Raw genomic sequence first — 18,875 nt, 5'->3', positions numbered from 1 at the left:
GAAAATAAAGTATGAAAAATAAACAAGTAATGGGAAATAATAAAATGAGCAGATCCAATTTAAACTCACCACCAGAGCTTTAGATCTATTGCTTAGAAGTTTCTCAATATCCCTGGCTGCAATTTCCACCAGCTGCCGTGCATTATTTGGTTCCACAGTATACAAATCCTGATACTTCTCATAAATCTGCACGAAGAGAAAAGAAAATTAATAAGAATAATTGCTTATATGGTTCATAAGTTCACGGTAGGATGTATTTTAAACCATAAACAATGATTAGAAAAAGACCCACTCTTTCCTTTCTTCATTTCGATCTTTTTGGAATTTGGATGTGTCAAAAATACATATGTGTAAATAAAAATTCACTAAAAGACCACCAGCTAGCCAAAACAGCATGCCATGTGAACAGGCTGTAAAATATCTTGTAGCACAATGATCTGTGTATGCAATTTTTTTAAAGGATTTTTTTTTTTAAGATTTTATTTATTTATCTGACAGAGAGAGAGTACAAGCAGGGGGAGCGGCAGAGGGAGAGGGAGAAGCAGGCTCCCCGCTGAGCAGCTGAGCAGGGAGCCCGATGCAGGACTTGATCCACCTGAGCTGAAGGCAAACACTTAACCAACTGAGCCACGCAGGTGACCCTCAAGTAACTTTTTTTTTTAAGATTTTATTTATTTGACAGAGAGAGAAGGAACACAAGCAGGTGGAGTGGGAGAGGGAGAAGCAGGCTTCCCGCCGAGCAGGGAGCCCGATGTGGGGCTCGATCCCCCGACCCTGGGATCATGACCCGAGCCGAAGGCAGACGCTTAACCGACTGAGTCACACGGGCACCCCTGTGTATGCAATTTGTGACTTGAAGTTGTACCTCCCTGAATTCAAAACCTGGTATTAACTGCCATCGGGTTTTTTTGGTTTTTGTTTTTTGTTTTAAAAGAAAGGCCATGCTAGAAAACAGTAGGACGGAAGCATGGCAGGTCAGACTTGTGCAGTGAACCAAGGTAGGAGGAAGGGGAAAGAGCAAGGATGTATTGAAGGATACTTCCCATGGTTATCCCTAGCTACAATCACTGAGATTAAAGCGTATGCTGCTAAACCTTATGAAGAGAGGGAGAGGGAGAGAGAGAAGAGAGAGGGGCAGGGAGAGAGGGAGAGGGAGAGCAAGAGAAAAAGAGAGAATGAAGCCCCTGCTAAGGTTCATCCATGTAACACAGAGAGCTTTATGACACAGAGGGGTTGAAGGTCACTGAGGTCTACATTAAAGTTCGGTTAAATAAATCTGTAATAGTGTAAATATTTTTCATTAGCAAACTGAATCTTTGGGGTTTTGTTTTCTTTGAATCACTGAATCAAACTATGCTGAAAGTAAGCTAGGCAGCAAAAGAAGCCTATAATTTTGCCTCACATCAGTGTCTACAGAAGGATTTCCCTGGAGTGGCATCAGATGCACCCGTTTTGCAGAGCCCGCACACTCCTGGTGGGGTGGGGGGGGAAGAATTAAAGAATGTGGGGTGAGGGGAAAGAGCGACCATGCTTGTGGCTACAGGGCTGAGCCGAGTAGGAAATCCCTTATGCATCTAACAGATGGGTTGCACATGCATGACTAAACCATCTTTGAAAGCCAGGGCCTGGCAGGTTTTTACCGTCTTTGGAGAAGTGAATCCAGGCACATGCAGGAACCAGTTTAACCCTGCTTTTTCTGGCAGAACTCCAGCTTTCTGCAATACTACCAACAGGTCCTATAGCCCGGTTCCAGCTGACCACGGATGCTTCTGGTAAACACTGGTTTCAAATATACACAGATGCGTTTGCTACCATTTCTTTGTAACCGGACACGTTGGTTTTACATGAAGTTTTCATTTTTTTAAGTGACTCAAAATTAATCATTTTAAACGATTTAAATCAAGCTTTGACTCCTAAATTTTTTTGACTTATTCAAACTATGAGGTTTTTCTCATAGTCTAAATTTTGACCCTGTAGGTTTATCATCCCAACTATTCAAGGCACGGTCATCTAGTCATATAAAATCCCCATATTCAGTTTTATTTGGGATTCCTGTGTATTACTGGATTGCTTACACTTTCTGCTGAGGGGCAGATTACTGAGTCCTATTTTAAAGACCAGGTTGTCCATGAACAACTCCATCCAGCCCAAGGCTCTCTCTTTCATTTTAGCCTAAGATGACATCCAGGAACATGAATTCCTGAAAAGATTAATTGATTTGGGGTACAAACAGATAAACCTCAACATCACTGTAATTGATCCAGGACATTTAGTTCTTTGCAGTAAAACCGATAAAGCTAATTGGAGCGAAAGGCAGGTGTGCTCTGCGCTATTAATATCGTGTTCACTTCTGTATGAAGTCTGACCTTCTTCCTGTGGTATAGGGACTATGACAGAATTCAGAGTTGGTAGAGATCAGTTCCAAATATACAATTTGTACTTTGCATTATGTACTAAACATAATGTCACTTATTAAGTCACTACCTACAAATGCCAGATTTATTATAAGTTCTTTAAAGAAGAAATGGGTTATGAATCAGAAACCATTCAGTTCAAGTATACGCAGATCCTCTCAAATATATACAGAATATTCGCTCAAATTGATTCTAGGGTAATTTTTTAATGCTTAGAAAATTAAAAAAAAAGACAGTACCTAATTCACAAATAAACTTTAAATAAATGAAGTTAAGGAAACTTACATCTACAGTCCCAATACAAATTTCCTGTTGTACTTTGTAAGGTATAAAACCACATATGAAATGTTTCTTGGTAATAAAAATGAATTAAAACCATATAACTGCCCCACCAAAAGAACTAGTTTTTGCTTCTGTTTTTGTTTTTTTTTTAAAGATTTTATTATTTATTCATTTGAGAAAGAGAGAAAGAGAGAGCACAAGCAGGGGGAGGGGCAGAGGGAGAAGCAGACTCCCCACTGAGCAGGGAGCCCCATGCGGGGCTCGATCCCAGGACCTGGAGATCATGACCTGAGCCTACGGCAAACGTTTAACCACCTGAGCCACCCAGGCTCCCCTTGCTTCTGGTTTTAAAGAATATAATATTCTTTGTTGTTGCAAGAGGTACTGCGAAGGCTCTCAAAAAGTCTCCTGGTATATGTTTAGTAAAAGTTTTCAGAGGAGAAGGGCTCAAGTGGATTTTTAAGATTATATGATATATTTTTACAAAGTACATATATTGATAATTCTTCCAGCCACAAAATAAACCCCATTTCTAAAATATTTAACATGTTAACATGGTTTTTTAAAACAGAACCTTAAGAATATTCCGTTTTCTCTTCCTAGTCCTTTTTTTTTTAAGACTTTATTTGAGAGAGAGAGAGAGAGCACACAAGCAGGGAGAGAGGCAGAGGGAGAAGGAGAAACAGGCTCCCCACTGAGCAGGGAGCCCAACACGGGGCTCGATCTCAGGATCTCAGGATCATGACCTGAACCAAAGGCAGATGCTTAACTAACTGAGCCACCCAGGTGTCCCTTTTTTTCCTTTTTTAAAAAATAATAGTCTGTTTTACCATTTTATCTAATCTCTTTCCAGAAAAAAATAAATAAAACAAAAGAACATTGTGAAAATAATATGAGTTTCTGATACCAGACAGAGCTCCATGCAAATCATATGTCAATTCCTCTTGCACTGTGTGACACTGCTTCCATTTCTTCTACTAGAAAGAGTGTAGCATATAATGAGAATCCTAGATGGGACGTTTTTCCTCCTGAATGATACACTCATATGCTTTAATTTTTCTGCAGTTCAAATCCTCTCACTTCCGTCCTTGCCACAAGTTTTGACAGAAAGAATATCTGTCACCTGTCCATTCTTGCTTTCTTACAATCTTAATTAACTGGCTTTAATGACCATTCACTATTACATTCATAAACAACAGAGAATATATTGTCCCTTCCTTTTTCCACTGGAAACCTCTAAGTCTCTTGGCTCCAAGTCCATAGTTCCAAGATAATCTTCAGAATGATACATTTAAAAATAACCTCAAGTGTAATATTTAAAAAGTGACACCACTCATTGATATAACTGCTTCATAAACATACCTAAAGAACTAGTTCAGAAATCATAATACTTACTATTATACCATGGAATAACACAGATAACCCAGAGTAAGACCGGCTTCCAAGTTTTGGATGACCTAGAAGATTGTATTAGCAATCACTTTCAGGCTTCTACTCTATACCACTCTGAGGTGTTTCAGATACATTATATCATTTACTCACTTTAAGAAACCTGAAAAATACATTTAATTAACCATTGCATTAATGCGAATACTGAAATTCAGGCTCTGGAGTATCAGAGTGGAGGCAGTTTGGGTCCCATTTCACATCGTAAAGGAGCAAACCACTGCCCAAAGCAGCCAAAGATAAAATGGTAACATGGCATGTTTAGGCCAAGTGGATCTGCAATACCACTCTGCCCGGGATCTCCCTTGGCTTTAGCAGGATGTGGAGAAATAGGAAGGGCCACTGGGATGAACAAGAAAGGTAGTTCAGAATTAATCAGTCTGCCAGGAGACTGCGTCAGTGAAGAATCAAGGGAATTTCAATGCAGTGCTTGAGAGATGGAAAGTGGGGAGCAGAGTTCCAGCTGAAGGATGACGTTGCAAACCACCCAGAGCTGAGGGGCCTTAAGGAGGCTGAAGAGATTGGCCAAGTTCTTAATAGCATTCATCTTCAATATCTATGCCAAGAGCACAGAAAAGAGCGAATATACCACACATCTTGTCACATGTCACCCAGATGCCAAGTAGCAAAGTTAAGAACATTAGAGATTATTGGAAGGGAGTTGGGACGGAAACCTTGACATTCTGAGACTAAGTTTTCTCTCTCAGTCGGGGAGATAATGGCAGCTCTTAAATAAGTTAAGCTCCCTAAGGAGAAACAAATTTCTTCATATGAAGTCTTAAGTATGTAAATTTTGACAACCCCTTCCCTCCCATGGAACTCATCCTGAATAGGCAATCCAGATTTTTGCCATGCCCACAGTCATCTTTCTGAGACAAGTTTTCCTTTTGACAGTCCCTGATGAATGAAGAGTCCTACACATTTCCTTACAAATGGGTAGCAATATTCTAATGTATGACCTTGACCTTGGCCCCTGACTAATTGCATCAGGACATACCAGATCTAGAAGCAGCTAACTTCTGACTCAATGGCCTGTAAACAGGTACAAAAGATTTGTATAAATGATGACAACACACTGAACCAATCACACTCTTTCAACCACATGGGAAACAAGAGTTAGGTGGATCAGGGCAGAAGAAGCAGAAGTTTGACTAGTGGAAGGAAGCACACAGATATTACTGAGTGACAGAAGGGATGGCTATGGTAGGTGGTACACTGGCCTCCCAAAGGTATCCACAGGCTAATCTCCAGAACCTGTGACTATATGCTGTTACATGGCAAAGGGGGAATTAAGTTTGAGGATGAAATGAAATTTTACTAATCAGGTGAATTGAAAAGAAAGAGATTTATCCTGGACCGTCTTGGTAAGGACAACGCCATCACAAGGGTCCTGAAAAGTGGAAGGAGAAGACGTGACTATGCAAGAGGAAACCAGAGAGATTGTAGCATGAGGAGAAATCCTCCCAATGTTGCTGGCTTTAAAGATGGAGGAAAGGGGCCATGTGCCAAGGGAAGAACTTCCTGATCTATAGGCTGTGAAATAATAAATTTGTGTTTTAAGCCAATACATTTTTGGTGATTTGTCACACTAACAATAGCAAATTAAAACAATGAACTATTTGTGAAGAGCCCCCAGCTGAGAGGTAACAATAATAATCAGCCTCTGGATAGTAAGTCTATAATAAACTCCTCAAGTGATTCACTCTTCCAAAAAATAAAAATGCTAAGAAAGAACCCAGAATTTGAAAGTTGTGATTAACATTATTAATTACCACTTTGCACCTTCGTTTCGTTACTCATTCAATTCATTTCATTCATAGGAAGAATAAGCTCTATTTGGAGAAATGTACAATCTCCTTTCGACTTTACAAAATAATGAAATTATCTCAGGACTCCTATTATGACCCTCACAATAATGTGAGATCCTGCGAAGAAATTCTAGAGAGAAAAGCTGAAAATATCAAAATAGATGTGCACACATTGTCCAAAAATATATATGAATGGGATGAACGAATATGATCCTACCTCCTAATAATGAGAGGGACTAAAAGAAAATGTGACAGAACTCCCACCATCATTCTCATTTCACTGCCTTTACTGGCTAACAGGAGTATATTCTTACATCTTCAGTACTAATGCAGGCAGGCAAAGAGATGCGTTGTCACCTCAACTGCTTTAGAGACTCACAAAATCAATTTCACTTACTTTTACTTAAATTTTGCAATGTGGGATGGCTTGGTTATATTTTTTTTCTCCTTTATTAAGTGTTTTGTGGGCTTTTGAACTTCTTGTTCCCTAGCAACTGGAAATGTCTTGTTTCTAAAAGATGTATTAACACAAAAGAATGATATAATGTCCTTTCGTGGTCACTTTCAAAGATCAAAGTTCCCTTACCTTAAGAAATTTTGCAATGAATCACAAGTATAATAAAGTCCTTCTTTTTTTTTTTTAAGATTTTATTTATTTATTTGAGAGAGAGAATGAGATAGAGAGAGAGAGCATGAGACGGGGGAGGGTCAGAGGGAGAAGCAGACTCCCTGCTGAGCAGGGAGCCCAATGCGGGACTCGATCCCGGGACTCCAGGATCATGACCTGAGCCAAAGGCAGTCGCCCAACCAACTGAGCCACCCAGGCACCCAAAGTCCTTTTTATTTATCGTAAGTTACATCATCAGACAAGCTGGCCAACAGAAAGAGATGTTCAGATATATGAAGAATCCTTCATCTAAGGTAAAAAAATAACTAGTGATACTAGATCTGAATTGACGTTAGAATATATTTTACCAACAACAAAGAATTTTAAAAAGTCTACCTTCCTCCATTGGAAATTAGCAGAGTTAAAAAAAAATTAATACTGCCATAAAAGAATATGCAATATTTACTAATTAACTCCTGATCTCTTCAAACACTCCCCTCCTCCTCTTCAATTAAAACAGTAAGTGATGCAATCTCAGAAATAAATGTTGTTTTGAAAATCTCTCACTCTCTAATACTCTAATACATTGTCAGCTGTGTTTAACACAATTGGTAAAAATCACTTTAAATTATAGCCTTTTGTTTCCTTTCCCCCTATAACCTAGCTTTCTGAGATAGAATACTACCTCTGAACTTTTTATGGCTTGAGATTTCCATTCAGCTACCTTTAGGCAAATGCAAACATCATCTAACGTAACTTATTAAGTATCACGTTTGTTATATATTTCCTATTTCCTTTAACCAGAATGTAAATTTTAAGGGGACAGACATTTTTGCCTGTTTCGTTCACTGGTACAGAGCAGCACAGAATCCAGTGCATACACAGATACTAGGTCCTAGGAGCACTAGTAACTAGTAACGAGTAGATACTAGTTACTGCACCTAGGCTTTGCTAGGAATGTGAATGCTGACTTGTAGCAAGTTCCTCCTTGTATTTTAAAATTAGTATTTATTTTGAACCTAAAAAAATAACAAAGTCACGTAAGGTGCTATGCAATTAGATAATGGAATTTATGTACAACACCCGAATGATAATTAGATCCCAAAAATAGAGGGGATACACAAAATGAGGTAACGCGCAATACGAAGAATATTAGGGTTCCACTGAAGAGGTACAGAAAATTGTGTTGTCAGAATTCAGAGGAAAGTAAAATCACATGGGTTATGATCGACAAAAGATGGGATTGCAGCCACACTTTGAAGGATATATGTATTAATAAGGGAGGAAAGCAATCAGAATGTGTGTGATATAAGGAATTATTGGAAAATATGGATTGAAAGGCAAAATGAGACACTATCAGGGGCACCTATAAAATTCAGGGTACTTCCTCAGCTTGGATTGGCATCCCAACCATGTTTTGCTGGCAGCAGGATCATGTGATTTCAAATGCGGAGTGTCTTCTGCCTACACTCCAGAAGTGGATGAAAAGCCAGCCAGGATGCCCTGGGGCAGCAAGATGCCTCTTGGTCAGTTGACGTCAGAGTTTGCGGGCAGCCACACTGGTGGTGGGGTGCATGGGGTCAGCTCGTCTCCCAGCGGGAGCCGCCTGGCCTGGGTCCGCCAGGACTGCTTCGTATCCGTTGCCGATGCCTCGAGAAGTGTGCAGGGCTCAACTCTGGAAAGAGACTTCCTGCCCCTCCTCCTGAATGTGGCATTTGTCTCGGAGAATAGCGTTGTAGCTGCGGGCCATGACTGCTGCCCAGGGCTCTTCAACTACAATGACCGTGGCTGCTTGACCTTCATGTCCAAACTAGACATTCCAAACCAGAGCATCCAGGGCAACATGTCTGCCAAGGAACGCTTCCAGCCACGACTGAGGACCGCAGCACATCCCTGGAGATGCGCCACCAGAACTGCATCACTCAAGTGTCTATTTAGGAGGTGGACGAGCGAGATCGTCGCAAACTGTGCACCGCTGCCATCGATGGGAGCCAGGACAATTTGCGATTTCCAGACCTTAAGAGTCTTCCCTCCAGGGCCTCCTGATAATGGGAAGCTGAGTGAGCCTCCCACATCCAGCACGACAAACTGACAGACTGACAAACTGACAAATGTGCTGACGCAGCCCTGGCGTGTGCATGGCAGTGAGGAGAGCCAGCCGCAAGGAAACACGGAAGACGCATTTCGCGCAAAAATCATCTGTGTGTTTTTGTTTGAATATAATTGGTGAAAGTGTTGGGTTTTTTAAAAGCAGCAGTGATTTGGGGGTTTTTTTGGTTTTTGTTTTTGCTATTTCATTCCATTCTTGACCAAAGCTGCTCTTTAAGTAGTTAATTATGGAAAATTTTCACACTAACTTAAAGGAAAGGGTGGGAGGTAAGTAAATTCATCTGTAAACAATTAAATAAAAATACTGAATGTGGAAAAAAAAACAATTCAGGGTAATGGTTTACACCTTATAATAGTCAACTCCAAGCTATCTTGTTCAGAACTCCTAGTAAAATTAGCTCATAGGAAGAATTCAAAATATAACATAGGCTTACTATGAACATCATCTGAATATAGGTATACACACCCATGTAATTATATACATATACACACATACACACATATACATGCATACACATATACAATTGATCATGTTCTCGAATTTATAGTGCATATTTTCTGAGGATAACTATATCCAACTGGCATTCAAAAATCAAACATAAGAGTTCAATATTTCCCTAGTCTTTCCATTCTTTCTATCTGATATGATACAGCTTTTTAGCTGAGACAGTATCACATTTCAGATGAGACATTATCTTTAAGAAGAGTATTTAGGAAGAATGAAGTCACAATTGGAGAACCTTCCACAGCATATATTGCTACGTGCTCTAGTTCTTTTGACAAGAATTTCATGGTGACACTTTCAAGCTTGCATTAAAGATGGTAGAAGGGAAGGGGAAAAAAAAAAAAAAAAAGATGGTAGTAGGACCAGAACAAGCAACAACCATAAACATGCCTGTGCTTTCTTCATACTCCACGGAGGAACAGGTGCTAATATTTAACTACAAATGCAAGTGAAATATAAGGACTCATTCCTGGAACACAGTAACTAAACTATAACAAAGACTAAGGTGAGCAAAAAAATAATTCATAGCAAGAATTCTTCAGTTTTTAGCTTGGAGATATTTCACACATAAAGTAAAGAGTAAAGATTCTGAATATCTTTAAGAATACTCAGAATCAGGAGCACCTGGGTGGCTCAGTCGGTTAAGCGTCTGCCTTCGGCTCAGGTCATGATCTCTGGGTCCTGGGATCGAGCCCCACATTGGGCTCCCTGCTCAGTGGGGAGTCTGTTTTTCCCTCTCCTTCTGCCCCTCTCCCCCACTCACGCTCTCTTCACCCTCTCTATCTCTCAAGTAAATAAAATCTTTAAAAAAAAAAAAAAAAAGAAAGAATATTCAGAATTAGGGGCGCTTGGGTGGCACAGTCGATCAAGCACCTGACTCTTGGTTTTGAGTCAGGTCATGATCTCAGGATCCTGGGATCGAGCCCTGCATCAGGCTGCACGCTCAGTGCAGAGTCTGCTTGTCCCTCGTCATCCCCCTCTGCACCTCCCTCCCCCAAATAAATAAATAAAATCTTCAAGAAAAATAAATACTCAGAATTTAAAAAAAAAATGAATAGTCAGAATTAAAACAAGGAAAGCATTAAGAAACATAAAATAAGAAACCACCTACTTGGTTTTTTTGGTTTGTTAATTCCAGAGATGACATTTTAACCTAGCCTCTTTCTCTTTACATATCCGGAACTATATACGAATTGTATACGTATTTTGAACAGCAAATTCATATGCAATTAAAAGTGGAAGAGATCATACTAGATTCCATTAAAGCTGAATTAAAAAATAATTAACCACAGGCTGAATGAGCTGCTTGCTTAATGTCCCTAACCCCAAATGGCCCAAATTCATTTTACTGCCAACAAAAGAATTTTAAAAATCTGCTCTTAACCATTATACCTTATTAACAAATGGCTTTTCTCAAGAAAAATGCTACCTACCAATGCTGATTGGTATTAGCAACTTTACAAATTTATGTTCATCTAAAGAAGTCCATACATTTGCCCTTGCCTCAAATGTTTCAGTCCTTCTAGAGAAGTTTTTCAGACATTTTTACCAGATAACTCTTGGCTGTGAGATGTCCTGTGCATCGTAGGATGTTTAGCAGCATCCTCAGCCTCTACACACTAGATGCCAGCAGCAACCCCCTCCCCCAGTTGTGACAAGCACAAATGTTTCCAAGCACTGACAAATGTCTCCTGGGGGACAAAACTGCCCCCGGCTGAGCACCACAGCTCTAGATATAAAGACAATAAATGTCTTCAGGAAAAATAAATAATAAGAAGCTGTATGTTGTATACCGAGAGCGTGCAGTAGCAAATAATGGTCTTTGATGCCATTTATCTTCATTCTAAAGAAGCTATTGCTTGGCTCTATCATTTAGGGGTTCTTAGCTTCCATCTTCGTTGTGTAGCTCAGAGACAAGAAAAGAGCACAGGTAGCATTGTATCATTCTCTCTGTGATTAGTATTACCAAACCATTAGATTGCTATTTGGAAAAACAATGAATAATCAATCATGTATCCTTCAAGTATTAGTATAACTTAAGTGTTAATTATTGATTGATAATGGAACAGATTGGTAAGGTAAAAAAGGAAACATTTTAACAGTCTTTCACTATTAGTGCTTGTGAACACACAGTACTTCATTTAAAAGCCTGTTAATAAAATATTGAAAGTCGCCATCAGATTAGAAATCCCCTAGAGTTTATTCCATACCTTTGACAATGAATGTAATTAGCCACTGTTTAAAAAAAAAAAAAAATTAGGTTCTTACTTTAAAATCTCCAGTAAGTGGGTGAAGGGAATCTATATTCTGATAGCACTGATAGTACTATGTGGAGTCAAAATAGCTTTCTGTCTACTTAGAGGGAAAAAAAAAAAAGTGCTTTTTCCCCCCTAAAATAGCTACAATCTCAAGTTGCCTATGTAATATGGCAACTCATTTGGTTACATTTCATCACTGAGAGAATAAGGCAATTCTAAATAAAACCAGAATGTAACGTAACAATAAATAGTGATATTTGAAAAGTAATTATACTATTCTTGCAAAGTAGTTCTATTAAATTTATAAAGTAATTATGTTACTTTTATAAAGGAATATGAATATAAAGCTACATTTTAACATGCAGTAAGCATTTAACTTTTTCATAGCGTCTTTTATTGCTTTCATGTTTCATTTCATATTCCCTTTTACCCCTATAACATTTCTGCAAGGAAGAGAGAGTGTTAGGATCTATCTCACTTTACAAGCACGTAACAGGACATCTAACACCACCCAGCTACTTAGCAGCACTCCCCAGAGGAGAAAAGAAGATCCCAGCCCTTGTTGCCTCTGCCTCTTGCTGATTCTCTAGTCTGAATCACCAATGATTAATTATGTTCTGCTCTGGAGTATCTTCTTTTGTAAATAGATTAATATATTAAATTCTCCACCACCTAGAAAATGAATATTCTATTTACATAAGTGACGCGACCACAATGTCAAAGTAAAAGCATCAGTCTGTTAATACCATGAGTTACTAATGAAAAGAAATTATTCACTTAAAACACTTATGTAAATACTAACTTAATTAAGAGTACTGAATGCTCAATATTTAGACATGTTTCATATTGACAGCTTTGAGAGCATACTGAAATATGAAGGTATTGATTTTCACGTAACTTTAACTTATGAAATCATAACAGTGAATCAAAAACCAGAAAGTTCTATGATGATGCCATTGCAGAATGATTTTATCTTCAAAAATACACTTCGGCGGGGGGGGGGGAATAATCCACAGATTTTCTTAAAATGTTTGCATATTCTAGGCAAACATGTTAGAGACCCAGACAGAATTTGCATTTAAGAAGAAAGCCTTAAAACAAAGTGACAGGCATAATTTCAGCTCTCTTAGAAAGCTAAAAGGATACAATAATCTCCGTTAATAAAAAATTTTGATTCCCAGACCATCCTTCATTGTCAGAAGATACAACACAACATTAGAATTGAAATAGAAGGGGAGTATGGAGTAGTGTCTGATAATGTGGGCGAAGATCTCAAAATGCATATATTGTTAGGAATAACTATAGGACAGCCAGTGCACCCTCCAAAAATACAAGATGAGTCTGGGAAGCTTACAGAGCATCAAAAAAAAAAAAACTGTAAGAGAGGCCTGATATCATAAGTAGGATAGGAAAGGAACAGGGAAGAAAATGTAGCAGGGAGGCTTGGGATTAGTGTGATCTCCAGAAGCTTGCAAATGTCTATGTCTCCAGCCACAGGGAGCAGAAGATATACAGCGAGTCAGGCCTTTACTGTCCCTGGGCCCCAGGCAAGTGAGGACCCAGGGCACAAAATTTCAGGAGCTACTCACTCACTCTGAGTAGTGCAAGTTGACAACTCTCCAAACGGGTGTCTCCTTCAATTCTGCGTCCTCTGAACATGCCTCACCTCAGTCCAGGTTCTGTGGGTCCCCCTGCCCCACCTGACCCCCATAAGGGAAAGAGACCTACTTGGAAAGACCTATTTGGAAAAACTCTACCTCTTTCAAAATATAGTCTTCACACCTGCTGCCTAATATCAAATTTGTTCTGCTTACAGATGAAAGAGTTACTATAGACTTAATGTGAATGATAACCATCAGCACCCCCCCCCCTTTTTTTTTGGTAATAAAGAGGAGGCCCTGAGAAAGTCTTGGATTCCTAAAGGGAAAGGGGAGGTGCAAAGAAACAGAACAAAAGAGACAACAAACTCCCAGGGGCTTGTGATTTGCTTACAGTGTCATGATCTGCTTTCCCCAGAGCAGGGTCACCCAAGCGGAACAACTGAGGATCTCTGACCTATTTGCAGAGTTCTGTTTTCTTTTGCTGTAACTTTTTGCAGATTCAGAAGTGTATTTTATAGAAAAACAAAGAGTGGTTCATATTTACCAATCTATTATTTTAAAACTTCTTCTTGGGGCACCTGGGTGGCTCAGTTGGTTCATTGGCCCACTCTTGATTTCAGCTCAGGTCTTGATCTCACAGTCGTGAGATCAAGCATCTAGGTCAAGCTGGGCTTGAAGCCTACTTAAGATTCCCCTCTCAAAGACACCTGGGTGGCTCAGTGAGTTAAGCATTGGACTCTTGATTTGGGCTCAGGTCATGATCTCAGGGTCCGGGGATCAAGGCCTACATTGGACTCTGCACTCAGCACAGAGTCTGCTTGTCCCTCACCCTCTGTTCCTCCCTCTGCATTCTTTTTCAAATAAATAAAAAAATAAAATCTTTAAAAAAAAACTTTCTCTCCCCCTTCTTCTGCCCCTCCCTCCCCCACATGTGTGCATGCTCTCTCTCAAAAAAAAAAAAAAACCCTTTTTCATAAAACAAATTATTATAGAACCTGTAATTCAGAATACCTGATAATTTAGATATTGGTTGAAATTTAAGTATATCTTTACATGAAATTTTTATCAACATATTACATGAGAAATATGGTTGCTGGTAAATGTTTTATAAACTTGAAAACTTTGTTTCCAGGACGCTTGGTGGCTCAGTGGCTTAGGCGTCTGCCTTCGGCTCAGGTCATGATCCCAGGGTCCTGGGATCGAGCCCCGCATCAGCTCCCTACTCAGTGGGGAGTCTGCTTCTCCTTCTGCCTCTGCCCCTTCCTCCCCCTGCTTGTGCTCGAACTCTCTCTTTCTCTGACAAATAAATAAAGAAATCTTAAAAAAAAAACAAACCTTTGTTTCCAAGATTAAGACCACGTTGATGTTTTAAATGTTATTTCTTCATTAATATATGATGATCAGCCTCTCCATTTGCCAGCTACAGGAATTTGTATGTCTGTGTGTGTGTGTGTGTGTGTGTGTGTTTAAAAGTAATGAAATGTCTTCCCTTTGCTGAAAAGATTTTAAAGAAGAACCAAACAAATAAAGACATCCTGTGCTCATGGATTGGAAGAATTAATATTGTTAAAACAGCCACACTACTCAAAGCCATCTGGAGATTCAATGTAACCCCTATCAAAATATAAAAGGCATTTTTCAAGAAATAGAATAATCTGAAAGTCTGTGTACAGTTTGTTAAAAACAGACAATAATAATGTATTAGCGGTATGTAATGTGATAGATATCATTACAACCATATTGCAATATACAAATGTATCAAAGTAACACAATGTCACCTTAAATTAACACAATGCCTTAATCATTATCAACCTTCCCTGGGCTAGTGTTTTACGATGCCAGAAGGCATTTTTATAAAATTGGAAAGATGTCTGATTTTAGCCATGTTGCCTCATTGCAGCTGCTTCTGAGCCTTCAGGTAAAAAGCTAGCTGGACCCTGTGATGCCAGTAGAAACAATTCCTTTAAATAATTTGGGAAGAACTATCATTTCCACAATATTAAATATCAACCCAGGAATCTGCTGAATTCCTCTATTCAACTTCTAATCCTCACCATGCATCCAATAACCCCAAACTCAGCACAAAGTTCACTCTCAACTCTGGTGTCTTTCAGCTACTCTGCACTTTAGGTTTCCATGGCCAAAAAGAAATGCAACCCTTTGGCCTCCATCATGAACCTTTGCTCTCTAGGCAAAGGGAAAGGGGCATATGGAATCATTTATCTACGCAAAATAACACTCTTCATGGGCCCCAATATTTAAAATCTTTTTCCAATAATAGATTCTTCTCTCTCTTTCTCTCCCCCTTGTTACATAATATATAATTCTTCTATGTGTATTTTTTTCTGTCACTTAATTAGGTACATGTCTCATAAACAGAACACTGTGGGGATTTTCTTTCATCCCGTCCATTCTATCTTTTTATCCTAATTCAGACTAGGCCATTTATGCATTCATCAAGATTTGCACTGTTCGGGCGCCTGGGTGGCTCAGTCGTTAAGCGTCTGCCTTCCGCTCAGGTCATAGTCCCAGGGTCCTGGGATCAAACCCCACATCGGGCTCCCTGCTCAGCGGGAAGCCTGCTTCTCCCTCTCCCACTCCCCCTGCTTGTGTTCCCTCTCTCGCTCTCTCTCTGTTGAAAAATAAATAAAATCTAAAAAAAAAAAAAAAAAGATTTGCATTGTTCTTAGTAATCTATACTTGATAAAGCATAATGGAAATCAGGTCACTTTTTTTGTTGTTTTTTTTAAGTGATTCATTGCAAAAAGCAGGTTTGGTGAAAGGGTTCACATATTAACACCAAAAGGAAAAGTGAGGTCAGCCAAGAAAGTGGTTTTTGAGGCCAGAGAAACAGTGCAGAGGAGGGAAGAGCTCCCAAGAACAGTTTATTTTTAATCTCAAGCTGTCAATAAAGAGAGTCATATAACTTCTAACCAGAATCTGTCAATTCTTATTTCTTTTTTTCTAATTCCACAATGCCATCACTTTCACAGAGGCTCACCTTATTAACCTGCACCATTTGATATTTTAACACATTTTCCTATAAGAAATCATTGCAGACCCCAAGCATCAGCTTACAGTAGCTTTCAGGAACCTTCACACCTTCAAAATGGGGATTTTTGAGTCCTACAGTGTCAGTCCTCTGAAGAGAAGACCCGCATCTCTGTCAACCTTTGGTAGCCCAGACAAAGCCTGGGACATACTCTGTGCTTAATAAGTGCTGATTAGAATTAAATTTAATCACTGTTACTCACAAAGAACACTTTTCATTTCCCAATACATTCCTTAGCTCATCTCACAGATCCTTAAGTTTCCTCAACATACTCTGGTATGTTTTTATATGAAGTTCAATCAATACATAAGGTAACCATACATTTCAGTGTCTCCCGGGGAGGAATATCCACATATATATACTCATATATCATATATGATAAATGTTCATATATCATACATGAACTGGCTTTTATATCATATCTCACCTCTGTGACTCATCACATTTGTGGAAAACAAAGGTCTCATTGCATCACTAAGAACACAAGATAAAAGTACTTTCAAATCGTTGCTTACATTGAAATGGAAGTAGTGAGACTCTAAAGAAATGACTTTTAACTTTCAATAAATCTTATGGAACCTACACATGTAAGCGCTCTTATCCAGGGAAAATAATCTATTTAAGATGCTATACAAAATATTTATATGTTGCTATCATTTTCAAGAATCATTTTGGAGTGACTTTCATAGCCATTTCATAAATCATAAGAAAAACCGTATTTTAGAGTGTCTTCTTGCACAAAAATCTTTATTACCCATCTCAATGACTCACTCTAGTCTCTAGACATGGCTATAAACACTTTCCAAACATTTTTAAAAATAAAATCTACCCTCAAAGAAAGAACATGTGTTCCCACTGAGGATATTCAAAAGAATTCATCATAGGACTTCAAGTCACCACTGTGTGAGAGATTCTAAAATATACTCTGAAGAACAGGAACATAAAACCCCAAGATGAATTCTAGGGGATTCTACACATCACATGAACTCCTCTAAGGTGAGGCTGCATGTAAACGAGAGCGTGTGGTGAGAAGGCTACATTAATTGTTCAGGAATGGCATTTTTTGCTCACAATAACTATCACAGTTATCGGGGCACCTGGCTCAGTCGGTTAAGCATCTGCCTTCGGCTCAGGTCATTATCCCAGAGTCCTGGGATCAAGCCCCAAATCAGGCTCCCTGTTCAGTGGGGAGTCTGCGTTCTCTCTCTCTCTCTCAAATAAATAAAATCTTAAAAAATAATAATAATAACTAACAGTACCAAGGCTCCTTCTCTGATTTCACTACCCGATTCACATGAAAAATCATGTACTATTCATAATATAGAAATGCAGTTTCCTAGAAGATAGCACTGCATTCAAATCAAGGAAAAGATTAACAAACTTCTTGGGATGTTACTTACATCAACAAGCTGATTGACTCCACTTGCTGTTTTCGCCAGTGTGACAAGGTCTTCTTGCATTTTATCCACCCATGACTTGATGCTGCAGAAATCAGAAGAGAATGTTCTATCAGATCTCTGGCAAATTGAAGCCACACACATACTATATTTGTGCTGTAGATAATTCAATAAACTGCCTCTAAATCTTTCTTCCCCCTCCAAGTTCCTACTATGTCCACCCTCTCAACCCACTTCAAATTACAAAACCAACGAGCCTTCAGTGGTCAACTTCTTAGGATGCCGAGATCCCACAAAAAAAAAAAAAAAAAAAAAAGAGAAAATGACATAGATGTCTTGTCCCATATAAGGGTACATGTTTCCTTAATTTTTATGAGAATTCTATTAATAATTAGTTACTAAATAGAATATTCTAAACTAAACTTTACCCTTTAGCTTATAATTCTTCTTAATATAATACAAAGGGTATGCTACATACAGAATGTTTTAAAAAAAGAAAATATAAGTATTTTTAAATTTCTCATAATTCCATTACCCAGAGATAACCACTGTTAATATTTTGATGTATTCCATCAAATATTTTGATATATTCTAGTCTTTTAAAATTCTTTCACATGGTTGAAAGCCTATTACGTTAAATTCACATCTCTGTTTGCTTTAGGTCATATGATAAACACTCTCCCATGCCATTACACATATTTCATAAACATTGATTTTAATGGCCACTTAATTTTCCATTATCTCTACATCTCATAATATATTTGGCCATCCTTTTTTGTTAAAAGACAGAGTTTCATCAGCTTTAATGACTACAAATTACACAGCAACAAATATCTTAGTGAATAAAGCTTAAAAGAATTTCATTTCCTTAGCTAGACTCTTAGATTTGGAATTCTTGGATCAAGGCTGATGTTTTAGAGGAATGGTTTTGAACACTGAAATCACGATTGAAAGATTTCAGTTCAAATCCTTTTTATGTATATATTTCAGATTAATGAAATGGAGATCTTATAATACAAGTTACAGATGTCAGGACATTTTAGAAAAACTTAAATCAATGGTCTTACTTCTTCCTGGCATTAAAGACATTACCAAACAGCACACAATGTTCCCTACTCAAATCAATATAGTTTGTAATCCCTTCATATATTATATTTATTCATCCTTATTTGTAAAAAGATATACAATGTGTATTCTTTTCTGCCCATGCAAATATAAGAAAACACTAGTTAGAATGACAGGAAATGACTTATATTTGAATTTGAACTTCTCTCTACATATATATGACATGTGTATCTCTCCGCTGCTTATTTATCCTACCTCTTCAAATTTTATTAGTACCAAGTGTTCTCCCGCCTTTAAGAGACCACATCTAAGAGTGGTTTTGAAAAGTGCC

At 38.4% G+C, this 18,875-nt stretch overlaps 1 protein-coding gene and 1 pseudogene across 1 annotated transcript in view; one reads left to right on the top strand and one right to left on the bottom strand.

Moving 5' to 3' along the window:
- The window catches only part of CACNA2D1 (calcium voltage-gated channel auxiliary subunit alpha2delta 1), a 343,011-nt gene extending 325,373 nt beyond the window's left edge, over positions 1–17,638 (bottom strand). Inside the window, exons 1-2 of the mRNA XM_081799703.1 lie at positions 17,483–17,638; positions 70–186 (exon numbers count right to left, since the gene is read on the bottom strand). Of these exons, the coding sequence (XP_081655829.1) occupies positions 70–186; positions 17,483–17,623 (258 nt within the window). The 5' untranslated portion in view covers positions 17,624–17,638. The remainder of the gene's footprint in view (positions 1–69; positions 187–17,482) is intronic.
- On the top strand, positions 968–8,783 carry LOC102744064 (actin-related protein 2/3 complex subunit 1A pseudogene; annotated as a pseudogene).
- Positions 17,639–18,875: the final 1,237 nt, after the last annotated feature.

The sequence above is a fragment of the Leptonychotes weddellii genome, chromosome 12 (assembly GCF_054177405.1).
Source record: "Leptonychotes weddellii isolate Sample4059 chromosome 12, ASM5417740v2, whole genome shotgun sequence".
Taxonomy (NCBI): Eukaryota; Metazoa; Chordata; class Mammalia; order Carnivora; family Phocidae; genus Leptonychotes; species Leptonychotes weddellii.
The sequence above is the reverse complement of the archived record's forward strand: the minus strand, read 5'-3'. Positions and strand labels throughout refer to the sequence as shown.